General features: G+C 42.8%; 1 protein-coding gene across 1 annotated transcript in view; it reads right to left on the bottom strand.

Moving 5' to 3' along the window:
• Window positions 1-23,655, bottom strand: part of LOC118369749 (C-terminal-binding protein 2) — a 110,798-nt gene that overhangs the window by 79,111 nt on the left and 8,032 nt on the right. Inside the window, exon 2 of the mRNA XM_052498620.1 lies at window positions 4,877-5,037. Within this exon, the coding sequence (XP_052354580.1) occupies window positions 4,877-4,934 (58 nt within the window). The 5' untranslated portion in view covers window positions 4,935-5,037. The remainder of the gene's footprint in view (window positions 1-4,876; window positions 5,038-23,655) is intronic.

Below are 23,655 nucleotides of genomic sequence, written 5' to 3'. Positions count from 1 at the left end.
ACACACAAAAGTATATCTTTTCAAACCTGCATATTTTGCTAAAAGAAATCCAGGTTAGCAGGCAATATTAACCAGGTGAAAGTGTGTCACTTCTCTTGCGTTCATTGCACGCAGAGTCAGGGTATATGCAACAGTTTGGGCTGCCGAATTTGCCAGAATTTTACGTAATTATGACATAACATTGAAGGTTGTGCAATGTAACAGGAATATTTAGACTTAGGGATGCCACCCGTTGGATAAAATAGGGAACGGTTCCGTATTTCACTGAAAGAATAAACGTCTTGTTTTCGAGATGGTAGTTTCTGGATTCGACCATATTAATGACCTAAGGCTCATATTTCTGTGTGTTATTGTATTATAATTAAGTCTATGATTTGATAGAGCAGTCTGACTGAGCGATGGTAGGCACCAGCAGGCTCGTAAGCATTCAGTCAAACAGCACTTTCATGCGTTTTGCCAGCAGCTCGTCGCTGTGCTTCAAGCATTGAGCTGTTTATGAATTCCAGCCTATCAACTCCTGAGATTAGGCTGGTGTAACCGATGTGAAATGGCTAGCTAGTTAGCTGGGTGCGCACTAATAGCGTTTCAAACGTCACTCGCTCTGAGACTTGGAGTTGTTGTTCCCCCCGCAGCTTTTGTGGAGCGATAGGTAATGCTGCTTCGAGGGTGGCTGTTGTCGATGTATTCCTGGATCAAGCCCAGGTAGGGGCGAGGAGAGGGACGGAAGCTATACTGTTACACTGGCAATACTAAAGTGCCTATAAGAACATCCAATAGTCAAAGGTATATGAAATACAAATCGTATAGAGAGAAATTGTCCTATAATTCCTATAATAACTACAACCTAAAACTTCTTACCTGGGAATATTGAAGACTCATGTTAAAACCTGAAACCCCACCTCTTTAAGGAATACCTAGGATAGGATAAAGTAATCCTTCTCACCCCCCTTAAAAGATTTAGATGCACTATTGTAATGTGGCTGTTCCATTGGATGTCATAAGGTGAATGCATCAATTTGTAAGTCGCTCTGGATAAGAGCGTCTGCTAAATGACATAAATGTAAATGTAAAAGGAACCACCAGCTTTCATATGTTCTCCTGTTCTGAGCAAGGAACTTAAACGTTAGCTTTCTTACATGGCACATATCGTACTTTTACTTTCTTCTCCAACACTTTCTTTTTGCATTATTTAAACCAAATTGAACATTTCATTTTATTTGAGGCCAAATTGATTTTATTGATGTATTGTATTAAGTTAAAATAAGTGTTCATTCAGTATTGTTGTAATTGTCATTATTACAAATACCTTTATTTTTTTTAATTTTTTATTTATTTAAAATCGGCAGATTAATCAGTATCGGCTTTTTTGGTCACTGGGGGAAAACTACCTGACCTCCAGGACACCTACACCACCCGATGTCACAGGAAGGCCATAAAGATCATCAAGGACAACAACCACCCGAGCCACTGCCTGTTCACCCCGCTATCATCCAGAAGGCGAGGTCAGTACATGTGCATCAAAGCAGGGACCGAGAGACTGAAAAACAGCTTCTATCTCAAGGCCATCAGACTGTTAAACAGCCACCACTAACATTGAGTGGCTGCTGCCAACATACTGACTCAACTCCAGCCACTTTAATAATGGAAAAATGTATGTAAAAAATGTATCACTAGCCACTTTAAACAATGCCACTAAATATAATGTTTACATACCCTACATCACTCATCTCATATGTATATACTGTACTCGATACCATCTACTGCATCTTGCCTATGCCGTTCTGTACCATCACCAATTCATATATCCTTATGTACATATTCTTCATCCCTTTACACTTGTGTGTGTATAAAGTAGTTGTTGTGGAAGTGTTAGGTTAGATTACTCGTTGGTTATTACTGCATTGTCGGAACTAGAAGCACAAGCATTTCGCTACACTCGCATTAACATCTGCTAACCATGTGTATGTGACAAATAAAATTTGATTGAAGTAAGATTAGGGAGGTAACGGCAATAAATAGGCCATAGTGGTGAAATAATTTCAATTTAGTAATTAAACACTGGCGTGATAGATGTGCAGAAGATGAATGTACAAGTAGAGATAGTGGGGTGCAGAGGAGCATAGTGCAGTACTGTAGTGCTAGGTTCATTTGCCTTTCCTGCAATGCACAAGCACACACATACAAATACGCATACACATTTACACACACGCAGTGGCTCTTATAAAACAGAAAATGACTGTCAGAGCCTAGCGTACATAATCAATCCCAACGTTTGGTGAAGTGATTCTCTTTATTACAAAGTCTCTACTCAGCAGCAAGCAGCACAGCAATCTGGAAACATCAAACTAGATTTTAAGAGTCTCTTGCCAACCCACGTCCACCTCCTATACCCCCTCTCTCTCTCCCTCCCCCTTCCTTCCCTCCCTCTCTCCTTGGCCAGGCCTGAGGTTCCTTACTTTCTCTCCCAGGCCCTGTAAGACAACCATCAATGCTGTGGTTTGGAGGGCTGGGCGGGGCCGTTGGTCCCACGGGTCTCTCACACAGTAAAGGTTGTTAAAGACTATAGGCAGGGCATGGCATGCTGCAGGTCTGGAAAGCTACAGTCGAGGGGGTGGAAGTGGTGTGTATGTCTACCATGGGAATTGCCGGGGACCTCACAAATTTACAATACTTACGGTCCGATACGATATGTATTGCGATTCTCACGATTCTATATGCATTGTGATTCCATACTGTGATTTGATTGTAATTCGATGTTCCAACCATATGTCTGCTGCAGAGGGACAAGAGAGAGCCATGAGAAAAACGAGTTTCAATCAGTCATGGAAATAAGTGTTGAAACAAATTTGCTCCCTATTTAAAAAGAAGATGGAGAACAAGCTTTGAAGGAAAATACTGGAGTTTTGGTGCAGGTACAGCCAACTTGCGCAAAAATAATATTGCAATATTGTCACAACGATACTATAGGATATATCGTCAAAAATAATATCCGATATGTAACTGTATGGATTTTTACCCCCCATCACTAATGAATAATGGTGCCAGTGTGTGGATGTTCCCCCAAAAGCTCAGCAAGGCTAAAATATAGTAACACAATCACCAGCCTGAATACCCCTTATGAAGGTATTACGAATTCCTTTCACATGAGGTGGGGAAGTAGCAAATGCATTCTCTCACTCCCTCTCACCCACACTATCCCAGGGACTCCATTTGGCTCTCCCGGGAAGTTCCACCATTAGCCTGGAAAACCTCATTCTTAGTGGAAAATGCCTTGTGTTTCGTGACAGATGGATAATTCTGGCTGGATTGAGTCATTCCTAAAGTTAAACGTGAAAGTCAGTCAGGCCCTGTTGTGAATAACCATCTCTCTAACTGACTTGTAGTGTTGCGGTTAACATGAAGGGAGGCAGACAAAAGGTAGAGTGATGTGATGAGTCGGCATAGTGAAGTGACGCATGATGATGACATAGAGGGCTACGTCATGAAGCAGGTTAACTCAGTCCCTTTCTACATTCTGACAAAGTTATAGGGCTTAAATACCTGATGGGCTATTTATATATACACATTCAGGCTACATGCACACACACACACCCACACACAAAGACGAGCTTATTTTGTGAGCCAAATATGATCTCTGCTGACATGATCTTCTCAGTACAGGAGATTAATCCAGTCACGGCGACTGATATTGTCTCTCAGACAAATAGACAGTGAGAACAGGAGCCAGGACCATTCCTACTGTGACCCTACCCAGCGTGGCCAGGTCCTTTCTAACACAGGGCTGACAGCAGGCTTTACTGCTATAACCTCTGCTGATGGATGGGCTATAGCTATCAGAGAGCGAGAGAGAGACAGAGCGAGAGACCGAGCGAGAGAGAGAGACAGAGAGCGAGAGAGAGAGAAAGACAGACAGAAAGAGTGAGAGAGCCTGCCGATTGGCGCAGCTGTCTAAGGCACTACATGCTTGAGGTGTCACTACAGACCCGGGTTCGATCCCAGGCTGTGTCACAGCCTGTCGCAACCGGGAGACACATGAGGGGGCACACAATTGGTCCAGCATCGTCCGGGTTAGGGGAGGGTTTGGCCTCCTGGGATTTCCATGTCCTATCGCGCCCTAGCGACTCCTTGTGGCGGACCGGGCACCTGCAAGCTGACTTCAACTGCCAGCTGTACAGTGTTTCCTCCGACACATTGGTGTGGCTGGCTAAGTGAGCTGGTTAAGTGAGCAGTGTGTCAAGAAGCAGTGCGGCTTGGCAGGGTCGTGTTTGGAGGACACATGGCTCTCGACCTTCGCCTCTCTCAAGTCTGTAGGGGAGTTGCAGCAATGGGACAAGACTGTAACTACCAATTGGATACCACGAAATTGGGGAGAAAAAGGGAGAGGAGAGAAAAATAGATCCTCTTCACAACCACTAGGACTATATGAACTGCACACTACAGCAAATCCTTCCTTTAGTCTCTTCCAGTGGAACAGATATGACTCAGGTTGAGAACATCTTTGTCTCAATGTGGGGTGATTCAGTTTCAGCAGTATGACAGAGGAGGAAACAGAGGGAAAGTACATTGGAACTTAAAAAAATATATATTTTCCCATCTAGAACCTAAAAGGCTGTCCCCATAGGAGAACCCTTTGAAGAACCATTTATGTTTCCATGTAGAACATTTTACATTTACATTTTTACATTTGAATCATTTAGCAGATGCTCTTATCCAGAGCGACTTACAGGAGCAATTAGGGCTAAGTGCCTTGCTCAAGGACACATCGATAGATTTGCACAGAGGGTTCTACAAAAAGGGTTATCTTATGTAGACAGCCAAAGAACCCTTCTGGAACCCTTTCTCTCCCTAAGTGTACAAAAATAGAAGTGTCTCTTACCTTCACAGATTCTGTCTAGTCGTTGGCGTTTCACTTTGTGTTTGTCGGGCAGAGCCATGTTGGCACTCCTCCTCTGTTCTCTTCTCCTCCTGTTGGCCAATCTTTAGGAAGCTAGCACTCTACCCAGAATCCCCCACGAGGCATGCCAACACACCACACACCTGTAAACACACAGACGAAAAAGAGAGGTGACACACACCAATCATCATCAGACCCATCCAAAAGACAATCTAACATGTAGACACTAAATGTGAACATCTGTCCTTGACAGAAGTCTATCACTGGGGCCAAGCTTCCTGCCATCCAGGACCTCTATACCAGGCGGTGTCGGAGGAAGGCCCTAAAAATTGTCATAGACTCCAGCCACCCTAGTCATAGACTGTTCTCTCTGCTACCGCACGGCAAGCGGTCCTGGAATGCCAAGTCTAGGTCCAGGAGGCTTCTAAACAGCTTCTACCCCCAAGCCATAAGACACATGAACATCTAATCAAATGCCTACCCAGACTATTTGCATTGCCCCCCCTCCCCTCCTCTTTTACGCTGCTGCTACTCTCTGTTATTATCTATGCATAGTCACTTCAATAACTAACGACATGTACATATTACCTCGACGGACCAGTGCCCCCGCACATTGACTCTGTACCGGTACCCCCTGTATATAACCTTGCTATTGTTATTTTACTGCTGCTCTTTAATTATTTGTACATTTAAAAAACAAACATTTTAGGTATCTTTCTTAAAATGGCATTGATGGTTAAGTGCTTGTAAGTAAGAATTTCACTCTTAAGTCGTATTCTGTTGTATTCGGTGCATGTGACAAATAACATTTGATTTGATTTGATTTAATGGAACAAGAAATGACAACACAGAGTTGAAAAAAAAACTGTTCAGATTTCCAGAGTTGCTTTTCATCAACTATGGCATTATCACCTTCACCTTAAGGAACCAAGGGTTGAGGCAAATGTGGGACTATCCTCTTTATTGTAAAGGATAGTACCCCGCAAGGACACATGATGACCAGTAGAGGGAGTGCTATCTCCGAGCGCTGTGCAAAAATCTGACTGTCAAGGCCAGACACCAAAAGCAAACAAACAAAAAAAACAGACACATGCAGATGAGCGGAACATCAATTAATTCTCATTGGTCAGAGATTTCCCTGTTCAGAGACTGATACCCCTCTAAACCCTGAGGCTGAACACAGATACCCCACAGCACACACAAAGATACAGACATGCAAACATGTGCTCTCACCCCCATACACATTTAGACTGCCAGCCCAATTCTTATCTTTTTAGCTATTTTGATGAATCATATCAGATCTTTTCACATCAGATCTTTTTATTTATGTATTTTTACAGCTGATCTGATTGAGCAAAAGACCAATTAGTGAAAAAAAATAACAGAATTGGGCTGCCTGTCTAAACACAGCTAAAGACACACTACTACTAAGGCAGCGTTTTCCAACCCTGGTCCTCCAGTAACCCCAACAGCACACACTTCTATTGTAACCCTGGACAAGCACACCTGATTCAACTAATCACCAAGCCCTCAATGAGTTGAATGAGGTGTGTTTGTCCTTGGCTGCAATGAAAATGTGTACTGTTTGGGGTACTGGAGGACCAGGGTTGGGAAACACTGCCCTAAGGCACATGTGTCAAACTCTGTTTGGACCCTAGGACGAGTAGCTGCTTCCCCTAATAAATACAAATACAAATTCCACGGAGAGCCGAGTGTCTGCGGGCTTTGGCACAACCCTTGTACTCGACTGATGAATTAAAATTCACTAATTAGTAAGGAACTCCCCTCACCTGGTTGTCTCTTAATTGAAAGGAAAAACCAAAAACCAAAAACCTGCAGACACTCAGCCCTCTGTGGAATGAGTTTGACACCCCTGCCCTAAGGGTATCCTGTCACACTGGAATGTGGGTCAGTTACTCAGGAGACATGGGGACTGTCTCAGCAAAATATAGGCAGGAGGGGAGGAGGGGACTAAGTGAGAGGGAGAAAGATGTGCTGAACTTCACTTTGAAAAGCCATATTAAAAAGGAAGTAGAAAACAGGAGTAATGGGAAACTAGCAGCATCCGCTTGCCAGGTGTGTGACGTGTAAAGTTCATCTCTCTCTACAGTGATTAGGTTTGACATTTAAACCCTGTACACACACACACACACACACACACACACACACACACACACACACACACACACACACACACACCACTTCACAGCCTTTCTCTTCCTTTTATCCTGATTACTGTCTCAGTAATCTCTCCATCTCGTCATCTCTCTAATCACCCAGCTCATCTCATTTACATTGTCTTGGACTCATAATAACCAGTGGTGGAAAAAGTACCCAATTTTCATCCTTGAGTAAAAGGTTAAGTTAATTGAAAATTACTCAAGTAAAAGTGAAAGTCACCCAGTAAAATACTACTTGAGTAAAAGTCTACATTACTTGGTTTAAAATATACTTAAGTGTTAAAAGTACATGTAATTGCTAAAATATACTTAAGTATCAAAAGTAAAAGTATAAATAATTTCGAATCCTTTATATTAAGCAAATGACACGGCACAATTATTATTTACAGATAGCCAGCGGCTCACTCCAACTCTCAGGCAGAATCGACATAATTTAGTGAGTCTGCCAGATCAGATGCAGTCGGGGCGACCAGGGTTGTTCTCTTAATAAGTGCGTGAATTGGACCCGTTTCCTATCCTGCTAAACATTCAACATGTAATGAGTACTTTTGGGTGGCAGGGAAAATGTATGGAGTAAAAAGTACATTATTTTCTTTGGAAATGTAGTGGAGTAAAAGTAAAAGTTGTCCAAAATATAAATAGTAAAGTAAAGTGCAGAAACCCCAAAAAATGACTTAAGTAGTACTTGAAAGTATTTTTTGTACTTTACACTGATAATAACCTTCAACCCTGTGTCCTAACTGATCAGTGGATTTCTATTGAGGTATTGTGTGTGTCATATCTGGGGTATCCCAGAGAAGCCATAGTGACATATTAGCTTCTCTAATGCTGACAGGCCTGGCTGATGCGGTCCACGTGACTCACAGCGAAGGGAGAGCTGTGACCACACTGGTCTGGAAAGGAGGGCGTTTGTTAATGCAATATTCGCTCAGCAATTGTGAGACTAGTTTCTCTCAAATGTTTGCCCTCGGGGGTTGAGACTTCTCAAAGATTGGCAGCTCTCGGGGGCTGTGTGTGGCTGAGCGTGTGGGTGTTTCAGTGAGAAAGACACAGGGGAGAGCCAACCAGTAAAAACAAAGCCCACTTCACAGCCCTCTTCATTGTCGACAACATCAAAGAGCCATTCCAGATTCTGAAGTAAGGAGGACTTGGAGAGTTAGATATTAGCCAGACTAGACGGTTCAAGACTTCCTGGCTTTCCTTACAAAAATACTTTGGCTAAAAAGGTTGAAATAGGAAAACAATTCTGCTCTGTTCTTTGTCTCAGTGTCATCTAAAATCAAATCACATTTTATTGGTCGCATACACATATTTAGCAGATGTTATTGCGGGTGTATTAAGACGAGAAATGTTGGAGTCTGGAGTATGTATAAATATATACAGTACCCGTCAAAAGTTTGGACACACCTACTCATTCAAGGGTTTTCCTTTATTTATACTATTTTCTACATTGTAGAATAATAGTGAAGACATCAACACTATGAAATAATACATGGAATCATGTAATAACCAAAAAAGTGTTAAACAAATCAAAATATATTTGAGATTCTTCAAAGTAGCCACCCTTTGCCATGATAACAGCTTTGCACACTCTTGGCATTCTCTTAACAAGTTTCATGAAGAACGCTTTTACAACAGTCTTGAAAAGGTTCCCACATATACTCAGCACTTTTTGGCTGCTTGTCCTTCACTCTGCGGTCCAACTCATCCCAAACCATATCAACTGGGTTGATGTCGGGTGATTGTCATCTGATACAGCACTCAATCACTCTCTTTCTTGGTCAAATAGCACTTACGCAGCCTGGATGTGTGTTTTGTTGAAAAACAAATGATAGTACATTAAGCGCAAACCAGGTGGGATGGCGTATCGCTGCAGAATGCTGTGGTAGCCATGCTGGTTAAGTGTGCCTTGAATTCTAAATAAATCACTGACAGTGTCACCAGCAAAACCCACCCACACCATCTCACCTCTTCCTCCATGCTTCACGGTAGGAACAACACATGCGGAGATCATCCATTCACCTACTCTGCATCTCACAAAGACTGATTCACGCAGTCTCCTCTGAACAGTTGATGTTACCTCTGCAGCAGAGGTGACTCTGGGTCTTCCTTTCCTGTGGCGGTCCTCATGAGAGCCAGTTTCATCATAGCACTTTTTTTTTGCAACTGTACTTGAAGAAACGATTTTCCGTATTGACTGACCTTCATGTCTTAAAGTAATGATGGACTGTTGTTTCTCTTTGCTTATATGAGCTGTTGTTCCCATAATATGGACTTGGTCTTTTACCAAATAGGGCTATCTTCTGTATACCACCCCTACCTTGTCACAACACTACTGATTGGCTCGAACACGTTAAAAAGGAAAGAAGTTCCAAAAAATTTACTTTTAACAAGGCACACCTGTTAATTGAAATGCATTTCAGGTGACTACCTCATGAAGCTGGTTGAGAGAATGCCAAGAGTGTGCAAAGCTGAACAAAAATATGAATGCAACATGCAACAATTTCAACAATTTTACTGAGCTGCAGCTCATATAAGGAAATTAGTCAATTGAAATCAATTAATTAGGCCCTAATCTATGGATTTCACATGACTGGGCAGGGGTGCAGTCGTGGGTGGGCCTGAGAGGGCATAGGCCCACTCACTTGGGAGCCAGGCCCAGCCAATCAGAGTATGATTTTACTCACAAAGGGGCTTTATTACAGAAGTAAAACTCAGTTTCATCAGCTGCCCGGGTGGCTGGTCTCAGAGGATCCCGCAGGTGAAGAAGCCGGATGTAGAGGTCCTGGGCTGGAGTGGTTACACGTGGTCTGCGGTTGTGAGGTTGGTTGGACGTACTGACAAATTCTCTAAAATAACATTGGAGACGGCTTATGGTAGATAAATGAACATTAAATTATCTGGAAACAGCTCTGCTGGACATTCCTGCAGTCAGCATGCCAATTGTGCACACAATTTGAGAGAAATAAGCTTTTTGTGTGTATGGAACATTTCTGGGATCTTTTATTTCAGCTCATGAAACATGAGACCAACACTTTACATGTTGTGTTTATATTTTTGTTCAGAGAGGCCAAAGGTATGGTCCTAGAGAGATGATAAATAGTGTCAGGTGACAGTGATGGTCATGAGCCTTCCCTGGGGTCACAGAGGAGGTGATGGCCAGGGACGTAGTGGAGCATTGACATATATAATACATGGGTGAAAGGTCATGAAAATATCTCTTTGATGGACACAATGTTAGACCCCCTCCACTGAAAAGGCTGAAATGTCAACTCCGTTGAGAAGGTTGAAGGGTCAACATCAACAACATTTGAGTGGAGAACTAACCAGGAGAGAGCCAGAGGAAACAGTCACTCAGAGGCACTTATTGAATACACTGGTGAGCTGTAACTCTAAGTGGACTTATGGAACTAAACAATTACAGGGGCTTGTTCTGACAGAAAAACACAGAGGTACAGGCTGGGAAAATAGTGTCACAACCCCCCCCCACACACACACACACACACACACACACACACAAATACAAACAAGTGTCCAAGCACACACACAGTCATACAGAAGTTTCCAAGCAAACACATACACAAAAAACGCACATAGCCTCTGGGATTGTCCAAGTCCACTGCCAAGTGCTCAGCAACAATTTCCTGAGTGGGCTCACAGGAAGAGCTCTTTTAAAAGAGCTGAGAACCTGATTCAGGGAGAACACAGGTCTCTGGCCCAAAGAAAACACACACACACGCACAGACACACATTCATCACCACACCACTTTGGCTGTTTCTGCACTTTCAGCAATCCCCCTTCCCTCTTTTAAAGAACACCCTACTAACTACCTCTCACAGTATCCTCAATACAGTCAGCCAAGCACAACACAGTAGGGATAGAATAACAAGAATGAACTGGGAAATAAGACAATACACACACACACACACACATCAGTGTCTGTTGGAGTTTCTACACTCTTAGAAAAAAAGAATCTAGAACCTAAAAGGCTTCTTCAGCTTCAAAGAACCATTTGAAGAACCATATTTGGTTCCCGGTAGAACCCATTGGGTTCCATTTTGAACCCTTTCCACAGTGGGTTCTACCTGGAACCCAAAATGATTCTACCTGGAGCCAAAAAGGGTTCTCCTATGCCGAAGAACTCTTTTGCAACCTTTTTTTTCTAAGAGTGTAGAGGTGCAGTGGTTTTGTTACGGCACCTTCTCCGTTAAACATCTGACCGTGTCAGATCTCACACGCTGTGCCGGTCTGGCACAGGGGGCACTTGTTTTAACCAGGGAGGTACTGAGCATGTGGCTGTGTGGTCATGTAAAATCCACTAAAATCAACGCACACACACACAGGGGATATTGACATATAAGTATAAAATGGATACCATGATATGAGGCTACAAAATGGATGGGGAGGTCATACGCACACAGTGTGTAGTATCACAGATGCGTCTTTGTGACCACTATAAGCAATTGAGCTGGCTTTTGATGACAGTGACACCACTTTAAAAGATCCACTTGTGATAAATCATGAGTAGGTAGGTCACCACAATTAATGCCGCAAAATGTATTCACTTTTATTCTCACATTTTTCCCAGATGATGTGTTTAACAGGGAAATGCCAAATCTGGGAGAAACATTTCAATCTCTGAAGAGTGATATCAAGTTTTCTTCAAGCTACTACACACTAAAAATCTCTCTCTCTCTCTATTTTCTTACCCACACTCCCTCTCGCTCTTTCTTTTTATGAGAGACGTAAGATGAAAGCCAGCTGCCCAATGTCAGGGGAGACCAGGCACAGAAAGAAGTCTTTGTGAATATCAAAAAAATTTGGAAGAGAAGGAAAGGAGAAGGAAAAAAATGGTGAAAGCTAAACAACACAGGAGGCCGAGTCCGCGTGGGCGATATTACAGGCTCAACGTGACACCAGACCAGAGAGAGAGAGAAAGAGAGAGACATAAAAAGAGGGGGGAGGGGTAGAAGGAGGGGAAGGTAGAATCTCGAGGGACTAGTTCTCCGTAGGAAATGTCTAGAATGTCGGTGGGTTTGGACTGTAAGTCAGTGAACACATCAGGAGGGATGAAGGATGAAATAAAACTACAAATATCATCTTGAACTACCAGGAGGTGTACAGATGTAATATCCCCTTCAGATAGAGCTGTACTACTGAGAGACAGCAAGAAACCAATGACAAATGTGTTCCACCTGTATATTCATCTAGCAACATCGTGACTGCTAAGTAAATTATGAAAAAAAAATGCATATTTGTTTGGCGACAAACTGATAAGAATGGCGCTGATGAAATGGTAGTTGCTATGAGACAGAGAAGGTAGGGGAGTAGAGAAGGGCGATTCTGGCCTACCACTGTTCATTGTCCAGAGTGCTGCTTTCTTCTCCTGTAATCAGAGACAGAAAACAGAGCTTCCCAGGAGGCATCTGTCCGGTAGAATAACTTCGTAGTGGAGCTCATGGAAACAACTGTTGTGTTTGCCAAGTGTGCCCACTCATAATGATGTGTATACTGTATGAGCATGACTGAAGTGAGGATCCAGCAACCCCAGCAACGAAACAAAGACAGACCCATTTCTGCCCTTTCAGAAGGATCCTTACTATATGCTACGGCATTAACAGTTGAGAGAACAGTTTAAACTTGATATATCAGCCTAGTTGGTGGTGAGTGATATTCCTGAAAGTGCAGGATGGCAGAAAAATAAAAAAGAGAACAGAGAGAATAGAAAAGGCAGTGAGGAGGTTTCTATCTGGTCTCATTAAATGGAGGTAGTTCAGGCTCCGAGGGCCACGTAAAGCTGTCATTCAGACCAGTGATTTAAACCTCTCTACTGCCTCCAATCCCAACCACTATATGCTTCCAATTACTGCTCTCCTTCTCTGCTGCTCTCTTCATCATCCTCAATCTCTCTCATTCTCCGCTGCTCTCTTCATCATCCTCAATCTCTCTCCTTCTCCGCTGCTCTCTTCATCATCCTCAATCTCTCTCATTCTCCTTGTCCTGTCTGCATTTGGCCACATCACTCCCTTTCTTTCCTCTTTGCTCCCCTGCATCCCTTTTGCATTTGTCCCTCTCTCTCCCCCCTTTTCTTTCCTCCATCTTTCAACCCCCTTCTTTCTCTTTCTTTCTTTCTTTTTGACAAAGTTCTCTGTCCATCTCTCGTCCTCCCTGTCTCCTCCTCTCGCGATTCTAAATGTAATGGGACTGCAGCATACAAACTGCTGACTCGGGTTAATGCGCAATTTTATAATAATGCCTGTTCGTTTAAGTCACACAGGAAATGCATAATGGTGGCATTATTTTGTGCAGCCTGTTAGGTCACTAAATCACTGACGCTGGTTTTTCCTCAGTGCAGTTTTTACGACTAATAAACTAAAAGAAACTGTTCCATGAACACTCTCCTGAGAAAAATGACATTTCCACGTGCCTTTTTAGCCAATGCAGAGTGAGTATGTAAACTAAATGTATTCACAGTTGGTGCTATTCAGAAACCTGACAGATGGACGCTGCATAGCATTACACCTTGAACTGCTAGTAAAAGTCCTGCACACAGATCTCAACCATACTGTAATCATGGCTGTGTAACTAACATGCAATGTATGTTCTAAGATTGAGGTGGAGCTGATTAAAAAGTACACACACATGCAAACACACACACCAAGCTAGATGACAGTTGAGAAGCTGTTCTGTCGATCATGACTTTATTACAGTTATAAAACCTTCCTGGGTTATTTTCTTCTAGAGCATTTTCCTCACTTAGAACCAATTTCCTCTACCTGCACAGTGCACACTGTCCTGCTCATAGGAGCATCATGAGGTTCAGTCTACAGCCCAGCACATGAATGGTGGCTAACAGTGCCTGGTTTAACCCTGAGCAGAGGAGATATTCAAGCCCACATCTCTTAAAAGTCACCAGGGGATAGGAGGACAAGGGAAATTCTTTGAAGCTTTAGTGTAAAGGCAGTCGACTTGACCCAAGGGGTCGTCCGCTTAGGCTAAATGAAAGGGCAGAGGAGAGAACTGTGCACCACCAACCTAGATGAATACCAACCAACCAGCCATGGCCATGACGAATCTCCACACTCCTGTTTCCAGACTTCCTGTTTCCTTTGTGTGAAATGATTCTGTCAGGTTCAGCTGGGCTGTGAGAATGGCAGCTGATGCACAGACACAAACATGCAGGCATCCCGGGCTGGGGTCTGGGGATAAGTTTGGTATAGCTCCAGGGAGGGAGGGGTGGGGGAGTCTGAGAAAAACAGCCCAGCAGAGAGATGCTAAGGCTGGGGAGGGTAACTCTGAGAGGAGGGTGGTGCTGGTGCTGATGGAGGAAATCAGTGTACCATGAGGCTGAATCATTTGTATCCACTTACAGTTTGCCCAGCGCTGTTTTGTTGCAGCCTGAAAAGAGCTTGATTCAGTGTCTAAAGGCTTTGTTTCAGCTGCACCTGTAGTTGAGTGCTCCTATTTATCTATTTCCTGGCATAGTAGTGTGTGTGTGTGTGTGTGTGTGTGTGTGTGTGTGTGTGTGTGTGTGTGTGTGTGTGTGTGTGTGTGTGTGTGTGTGTGTGTGTGTGTGTGTGTGTGTGTGTGTGTGTGTGTGTGTGTGTGTGTGTGTGTGTGTGTGTGTGTGTGTGTGTGTGTGTGTGTGTGTGTGTGTGTGTGTGTGTGTGTGTGTGTGTGTGTGAGCATCTTTCTCTTTTTGCTGGCCAGTCGGCAGAGTACACGCCCTCTCTCCAATAGTGTGTATTTGCGCGCAGGTGCGTTCCTGTGTGTGTGTGTTCATGCATATGTGTGTAGCAGAAAGGAGGTGTGTATTGTGGTGGAGAGTGTCAGGGCACAGTGCCCTCTCAGTGTGAGCGGATTAATGAACCGCCGTGTAGCAGGCAGGTTAATTACACTGGAATGCTTCCCTGACCAGCGACAGAGGCTGAACACAACAGATACCACATAGAATGCCACATAGAATGCCTGGGAAAGACAAGGTGACCTTTAACCACAGACAGACTGAGATAAACAGCAAGAGAGATACAGTTGGAGTGAAACAGAGAAAGAGCAGACAAGGACACAGGCTTGGAAAAGTGTGAAGTGAGTGAGAAATAGAATGTCTGACAAAGTTGACAAAGGTGAAAGACAAAGAGAGGATAAGAAAAATGCATGATGAATTGAGATAAGAGTGGTATTTCTGTAGTCTCCATTTCAAACAAAATCTGCTGAATTGTTTATCTTCCTTTGTCCTTATCAAATGATCCAGGAAAGTGACTCTGGTTCATATGTCCTGATAATACTCCTAAAACAACAACACTATAGAAATACTTTCCCCAGTCTGAAAGTGTTTGTGACTAGGATTAACGACCTAGCTAAAGACACTAACAACCTTGTGCTTCTAAGCTAATGACTAACAATTTGATTGACATTATAGGTCATGTTACAATTAGGACTGGGCGATATATCGAATTCATTTGAATTTATGTTTTAGCACGATGTTCCGAATGCCTGTATTGCAAGAATCTTTTTTTTGTGTGTGGGGGGTTGATGTTGTTTTTATGAGCGTTGTCTTTTTGGTCTCGTCTCCTTCGCTCCTTCTGTGCTGTGTGCACTGTGCACCTTCCCACTCACACAGTCACAAAGCTACTCCCCCTGCCACTGACAACAACAAAGACGAAATATCACTTCTTCCTCTCTGACAACAAGCAATTTCAACTAGGCTTGGGCAGTATCCAAATTGTCATACGTTCATACCGACCTTGTGCCATACTGGGATATTTGGTATATTGGGCTCCCGAGTGGTGCAGCGCTCTGAGGCACTGCATCTCAGTGCAAGAGGCGTCACTATAGTACCTGGTTCAAATCCCGGCTGTATCACATCCGGCTATGGGGAGTCCCATAGGGCGCTGCACAGTGTCGTCGGAGTAGGCCGTCATTGTAAATGACAACTGACTTGCCTAGTTAAATAAAGGTTCAATAAAAAAAATATTGACACTAAACACAAGGGGTGTTGTTTTCAAACCCCACAACTCTGTAATCAGAAGGTTAGCAATGCTAACAAGTACATGTCAAATCCCATAGAGAATGCTAACTAAATGCTAAAGTGTGCAGTTTGTACTGTTTCAGACCTGAACTATACAAGTAACTCAAAAATGCTACTCACAGTAAATAAAAAAGTTCTTTACCTTTATTTAACCAGGAAAAGCCCACTGAAACATTGAGACCCAGAATCTCTATTTCAAGGGAAACCTGGCCAAGGCAGCAACTATCAATACATTACAGATTTAAAAACATACAACAATACAACAACATGATCCAGCCCCAAAAAAGCATTTACACTCCTCTGTACCAGAGTCTCTCATCAAAATGTTAAATTCATTCAGTGGCACTAACTCATCTACAGTAGATAAAGCATGGATTGTAGACTATTCCATGCCTCTGGTGCACAAGACGAGAAGGCAGTCTTGCCTAATACTGTAAATGTCCTGGGGAATTTAAGCAACCACCTAGCAGATTGGGTATGGTAACTGCTGGTTAACACCTGCTGGTTGCCATCTGTTGCTGACAAGTGTACAAAATCAAGCACACAGCCATGTAATCTCCATAGACAAACACTGGCAGTAGAATGGCCTTACTGAAGAGCTCAGCGACTTTCAATGTGGCACCGTCATAGAATGCCACCTTTCCGACAAGTCAGTTTGTCAAATGTATGCCCTGCTAGAGCTGCCCCGGTCAACTGTAAGTTGCTGTTATTGTGAAGTGGAAACGTCTAGGGCCAACAACGGCTCAACTATGAAGTGGTAGGCTACACATGCTCACAGAACTGGACCGGCGAGTGCCGAAGCGCATAAAAATAGTCTGTCTGAGCCTCCCGAGTGGTGCAGCGGTCTAAGGCACTGCGTCGCAGTGGTAGAAGCGTCAGTACAGACCCGGGTTCAATCCCAGGCTTTGTCGCAGCCGGCCGCAACCGTGAGATCCATGAGGCGGCGCACAATTGGCCAAGCGTCGTCCGGGTTTGGCCGGCCGGGATGTCCTTGTACCATCACGCTCTCGCGACTCGTGGCGGCCCGGGCGCATGCACACTGATTTCGGTCGCAGTTGTACGGTGTTTCCTCCGACACATTGGTGCGGCTGGCTTCCGGGTTAAGCAAGCAGTGCGTCAATAAGCAGTGCAGCTTGGCAGGGTCGTGTTTCTGAGGAAGCATGGCTTTCGAACTTCACCTGTCCCGAGTCCATACAGGAGTTGCAGCAATGGGACAAGACTGTAACTACCAATTGGATATCATGAAAAAGGGGTAAAACATTTTTAAACATTTTTTATTGTCTGTCCTTGGCTGCATTACTCACTACTGAGTTCCAAACTGCCTGTGGAAGCAACGTCAGCACAATAACTGTTGGTCGGGAGCTTCTTTAAATGGGTTTCCATTCGCCGAGCAGCTGTACACAAGCATAAGATTCCCATGCTCAATGCCAAGCTGTCCACATACTTTTGGTCATGTAGTGTAGCTTACTACCTACTAAATTAACAAACAAAATGCACACCCGCAGAGTATTTAACACATTTTAGACAGTTAACTTAATAGTTATAAGATATCTAGCTGGCAAAGATTTAGTTGTAAATTCCATACTGTAATTGGATCCCCTGGCGCATGCTGCACAACAGTGAGTGACTAACAAGGCTCCGTCCGTTCTCTCGTCATTGTATGCTTGTAAAACCCCACGTGACACATGACTGGGGACTACAGCAATGTGACAAGTTGAATGAAGAATGTCATGTTCTTCTTCTCCTAACGTATTGCACAAGTTAACTGCAGGTACTTACTTAAAAAGTAGCTACAAACAGTCATATTTAGAAAAATATATATAAAACAATTGTTTTAACGGTATTAGCCATCGGTGGCTTTTTCCAAATACGGTATATATACGGTATACCGCCCAAGCCTAGTTTCAACTTGCTATTTGTATTTGACGTTTGGTCCAATAGGATTGGTCGATTCCCTTTCTAACGATACCTTTTTTATGTCTCAACTCCCAAAGTGTAGAACAGAGCAGACCCTACTAAAACGAGAGTATCAATGAAAATGATCGTGGAAAAGTTATGCTCAGTTTCTGTGTTACCATGTACCGCAACAGCATTTAAGCCACATACTGCTATGTGCTAGCTGTTAGTATGTGTTTTATAAATATGCAATGAGCATAAAAAGACACATTTATGTCGGGGATTGGCAACTCGTTCTCATTCTGAGAAATAAGCATATTCATATCCAGGTGGGCCACTTGATTTCTACATCTAACAAAGTGAACAGGCCGTGTTGTTCAAACAGGTGGAGACAGGCAGGAGGGTGTGTTCATAACAGTTCAACTGTTGTACCTGGTTAGCAAGCGAATAGATCCAGGATGGCTAGACTTTACATATAACGATAAGCTGGCTACTCACTAGCAAGTGGGCTTCTGCATGAGAGATTGTTTATTACATTTACATTTAAGTCATTTAGCAGACGCTCTTATCCAGAGCGACTTACAAATTGGTGCATTCACCTTATGACATCCAGTGGAACAGCCACTTTACAATAGTGCATCTAAATCTTTTAAGGGGGGTGAGAAGGATTACTTTATCCTATCCTAGGTATTCCTTAAAGAGGTGGGGTTTCAGGTGTCTCAGGTGTTTATGAGACCCGTGTTAATGTGCTATAATGCCTGTTACCAGAAGTTGGACATTATTACTGTATGTGCATGGATCTGGTTCAATTTGAAACATAGACAGACTTTGAAGCCAGATCAATAATTATTGCAAAAAAAAGTTAACTATTTTGATGAAATAATGTAATTATTAGTGGGTTGTGGAAGGCTTCAATTTAGCCTAAGTATACATTTACAAGCCCTGTATTCATTAGATTATTCCTGACTTTTTGAAATGCTGTGTGTTGACCTTTAATTGCACTAAAAAAAACAGTTTATCGTAAAAATGCCCATAAGTTTGAAAGAAATTGCGATAGGATTTTTAGGCCATATTGCCATAAGGCTGGGCGTGTAGGCGGGCATACCTTAATATACAGTATGCTTTGTCAGGAGATTCCTGCACACAGCCACAAAGCATGGCTATCACGGATACTAATGGACTCCTCTGTCTAACATCATCCTATAGTTAATGGAGTTCACTTTAGCTCTATTGAGCTACACAGAACTGTACTGTAGGGCTATATTTTGTAATTGTGGAGACTGGAGAGTTAACTTCAGAACAACCTACAGTCGTGGCCAAAGGTTTTAAGAATGACACACATATTAAATTTCCACAAAGTTTGCTGCTTCAGTGTCTTTAGATATTTTTGTCAGATGTTACTATGGAATACTGAAGTATAATTACAAGCATTTCATAAGTGTCAAAGGCTTTTATTGACAATTACATGAAGTTGATGCAAAGAGTCATATTTGCAGTGTTGACTCTTCTTTTTCAAGACCTCTGCAATCCGCCCTGGGATGCTGTCAATTAACTTCTGGGCCACATCCTGACTTATGGCAGCCCATTCTTGCATAATCAATGCTTGGAGTTTGACAGAATTTGTGGGGTTTTGTTTATCCACCCACCTCTTGATGATTGACCACAAGTTCTCAATGGGATTAAGGTCTGGGGAGTTTCCTGGCCATGGACCCAAAATATCGAAGTTTTTTTTACCCCAAGCCACTTTTTCCTTATGGCAAGGTTGCTCCATCATGCTGGAAAAGGCATTGCTCGTCACCAAACTGTTCCTGGATGGTTGGAAGAAGTTGCTCTCGGAGGATGTGTTGGTACCATTCTTTATTCATGGCTGTGTTCTTAGGCAAAATTGTGAGTGAGCCCACTCCCTTGGCTGAGAAGCAACCCCACACATGAATGGTCTCAGTATGCTTTACTGTTGGCATGACACAGGACTGATGGTAGCGTTCACCTTGTCTTCTCTGGCCAAGCTTTTTTCCAGATGCCCCAAACAATCGGAAAGGGGATTCATCAGAGAAAATGACTTTAGCCCAGTCCTCAGCAGTCCAATCCCTGTACCTTTTGCAGAATATCAGTCTGTCCCTGATGTTTTTCCTGGAGAGAAGTTGCTTCTTTGCTGCCCTTCTTGACACCAGGCCATCCTCCAAAAGTCTTCGCCTCACTGTGCGTGCAGATGCACTCACACCTGCCTGCTGCCATTCCTGAGCAAGCTCTGTACTGGTGGTGCCCCGATCCCGCAGCTGAATCAACTTTAGGAGACGGTCCTGGCGCTTGCTGGACTTTCTTGGGCACCCTGAAGCCTTCTTCACAACAATTGAACCGCTCTCCTTGAAGTTCTTGATTATCCGATAAATGGTTGATTGAGGTGCAATCTTACTGGCAGCAAAATCCTTGCCTGTGAAGCCCTTTTTGTGCAAAGCAATGATGACGGCACGTGTTTCCTTGCACGTAACCATGGTTGACAGAGGAAGAACAATGATTCCAAGCACCACCCTCCTTTTGAAGCTGCCTGTCTGTTATTCGAACTCAATCAGCATGACAGAGTGATCTCCAGTCTTGTCAACATTCGCACCTGTGTTAACAAGAGAATCACTGACATGATGTCAGCTGGTCCTTTTGTGGCAGGGCTGAAATGCAGTGGAAATGTTTTTGGGGGATTCAGTTCATTTGGATGGCAAAGAGGCACTTTGCAATTAATTGCAATTCATCTGATCACTCTTCATAACATTCAGGTGTATGTGCAAATTGCCATCATACAAACTGAGGCAGCAGACTTTGTAAAAAATTAAGATTTATCTCCCACTTTACTCCATGTCATTCTCAAAACTTTTGGCCACGACTGTACACTACCATTCAAAGGTTTGGGGTCACTTAGAAATGTTCTTGTTTTCCATGAAAACATACATGAAATGAGTTGCAAAATGAATAGGAAATATAAAAAATATGTTGACAAGGTTATAAATAATGATTTTTTTATTTAAATAACTGTGTCCTTCAAACTTTGCTTTCGTCAAAGAATCCTCCATTTGCAGCAATTACAGCCTTGCAGACCTTTAGCATTCTAGTTGTCAATTTTTTGAGGTAATCTGAAGATTTCACCCCATGCTTCCTGAAGCACCTCCCACAAGTTGGTTTGGCTTGATGGGCACTTCTTACGTACCATACGGTCAAGCTGCTCCCACAACAGCTCAATAGGGTTGAGATCCGGTGACTGTGCTGGCCACTCCATTATAGACAGAATACCAGCTGACTGTTTCTTCCCTAAAGAGTTATTGCATTGTTTGGAGCTGTGCTTTGGGTCATTGTCCTGTTGTTGGAGGAAATTGGCTCAAATTAAGTGCCGTCCACAGGGTATGGCATGGAGTTGCAAAATGGAGTGATAGCCTTCCTTCTTCTATATCCCTTTTATTCTGTACAAATCTCCCACTTTACCAGCACCAAAGCACCCCCAGACCATCACATTGCCTCCACCATGCATGACAGATGGCGTCAAGCACTCCTCCAGCATCTTTTCATTTTTTCTGCATCTCACGAATGTTCTTCGTGTTCCGAACACCTCAAACTTAGATTCGTCTGTCCATAACACTTTTTTCCAATCTTCCTCAGTCCAGTGTCTGTGTTCTTTTTGCCCATCTTAATCTTGTCTTTTTATTAGCCAGTCTGAGATATGAATTTTTCTTTGCAACTCTGCCTACAAGGCCAGCATCCCGGAGTCACCTCTTCACTGTTGACGTTGAGACTGGTGTTTTGCGGGTACTATTTAATGAAGCTGCCAGTTGAGGACTTGTTAGGTGTCTGTTTCTCAAACTAGACACTCTAATGTACTTGTCCTTTTGCTCAGTTGTGCACCGGGGCCTCCCATACATCATTCTATTCTGGTTAGAGGCAGTTTGCGCTGTTCTGTGAAGGGAGTAGTACACAGTGTTTTACAAGATCTTCAGTTTCTTGGCAATTTCTCATGTGGAATTGCCATCATTTCTCAGAACAAGAATAGACTGACGAGTTTCAGAAGAAAGTTCTTTGTTTCTGGCCATTTTGAGCCTGTAATCAAACCCACAAATGCTGATGCTCCAGATACTCAACTCGTCTAAAGAAGGACAGTTTTATTGTTTCTTTAATTAGCACAGTTTTCAGCTGTGCTAACAAAATTGCAAAAGGGTTTTCTTATGATCAATTATCCTTTCAAAATAATAAACTTAGATTAGCTAACACAACATGCCATTGGAACACAGGACAATTGTAGCTGGAAACGGGCTGATTGTTTATGGAATATCTACAGAGGCCCATTATCAGCAACCATCACTCCTGTGTTCCAATGGCATGTTGTGTTAGCTAATCTAAGTTTATTATAATGGGCCTCTGTAGATATTCCATAAACAATCAGCCCGTTTCCAGCTACAATTGTCATTTACAACATTAACAATGTCTACACTGTATTTCTGATCAATTTGATATTATTTTAATGGACAAAAAATGTGATTTTCTTTCAAAAACAAGGACATTTGTAAGTGACCCCAAACTTTTGAATGGTAGTGTATATTGACATAGAAATTACAGCAAAATCGGTTTTCATAAAATGTGGACAATTCGTCCCACTTCATAAAAAATAACTGGTAGGAAAAAATGACAGCATACCAGCAACCACCTTATCTTGCTTTTGGCACTGTAAAAAAAATAACTCTTAAAATATATTTTGGTATACTGATCCCTAATATTTCAAATAGAAAGTCTTAGATATGCCAAGATGGCTGAGTAGGAGGTACTAGAGGAGGATGAGTCTGTGGGGCCTTGGATCCTTGTTATGCTAGCTCAGAAAAATATAGAGGAGTAATTCCCTACACTTTTGTTCCGGATCATAAATCAAACATCTCCATATGAGGGAAATCAAACATCGCCATATGAACAAGCAGACAAGTTAAAAGTCAACCATCCCACTGTGCTTTCCAAAGCTAAATATCAAAGGATTACCCTGTAGGCATGCCAAATACTCCTCCTATCCATATTCATGCTGGAAACGGGGCAATAAGACCCATCCATACTGTTACATACACCACTCTGGCAGCACTTCTGTCACTTTGTTGACAAGGAGATCATCTATGCTTTTTTTTTGTGCTAGTGGCAGTTTCCCAGTCTTTCATTCTTCTCTACAAAAAAGTAATACATATATAACTAGTGTTCTGTAAAGATGTTTGGCAGACAGACAGTCTACGCAGTGTGCACTGATGCTTGCTCTCTTTCAGCGATACACTGATGTTCACATAGTAGGAAATAAGAGTATTTGACCCAATAGCGGTTAGTCGTCGATGGCCTCTGGACTTTTGCCAGATTGCCTCGATGGACTCGTGCCAAGATTGAGTGTATACAAAGTAGTCGAGGCAGTTAAGACTGAATAAATACAGTCATTAGTCCCCGAGGTTAAGATAACAGTATCTGGGTATCAATGTCAGCATCTATATTACTGTCAGCATCTGGTTTTGTGTAGGATTTCTCAGTTGCATCTTTCAGGGTATTTTTCTGGTAATAATATAAGTAATGGGGATATAAGTAATGGGGAGTTTCTCAATGAAGTATTGCACAACCAGGTCAAAGTCCACAAATTCTGGGCTCTGGTTTCCCTAGG

The sequence above is a fragment of the Oncorhynchus keta genome, chromosome 36 (assembly GCF_023373465.1).
Source record: "Oncorhynchus keta strain PuntledgeMale-10-30-2019 chromosome 36, Oket_V2, whole genome shotgun sequence".
Classification (NCBI taxonomy): domain Eukaryota; kingdom Metazoa; phylum Chordata; class Actinopteri; order Salmoniformes; family Salmonidae; genus Oncorhynchus; species Oncorhynchus keta.
The sequence above is the reverse complement of the archived record's forward strand: the minus strand, read 5'-3'. Positions and strand labels throughout refer to the sequence as shown.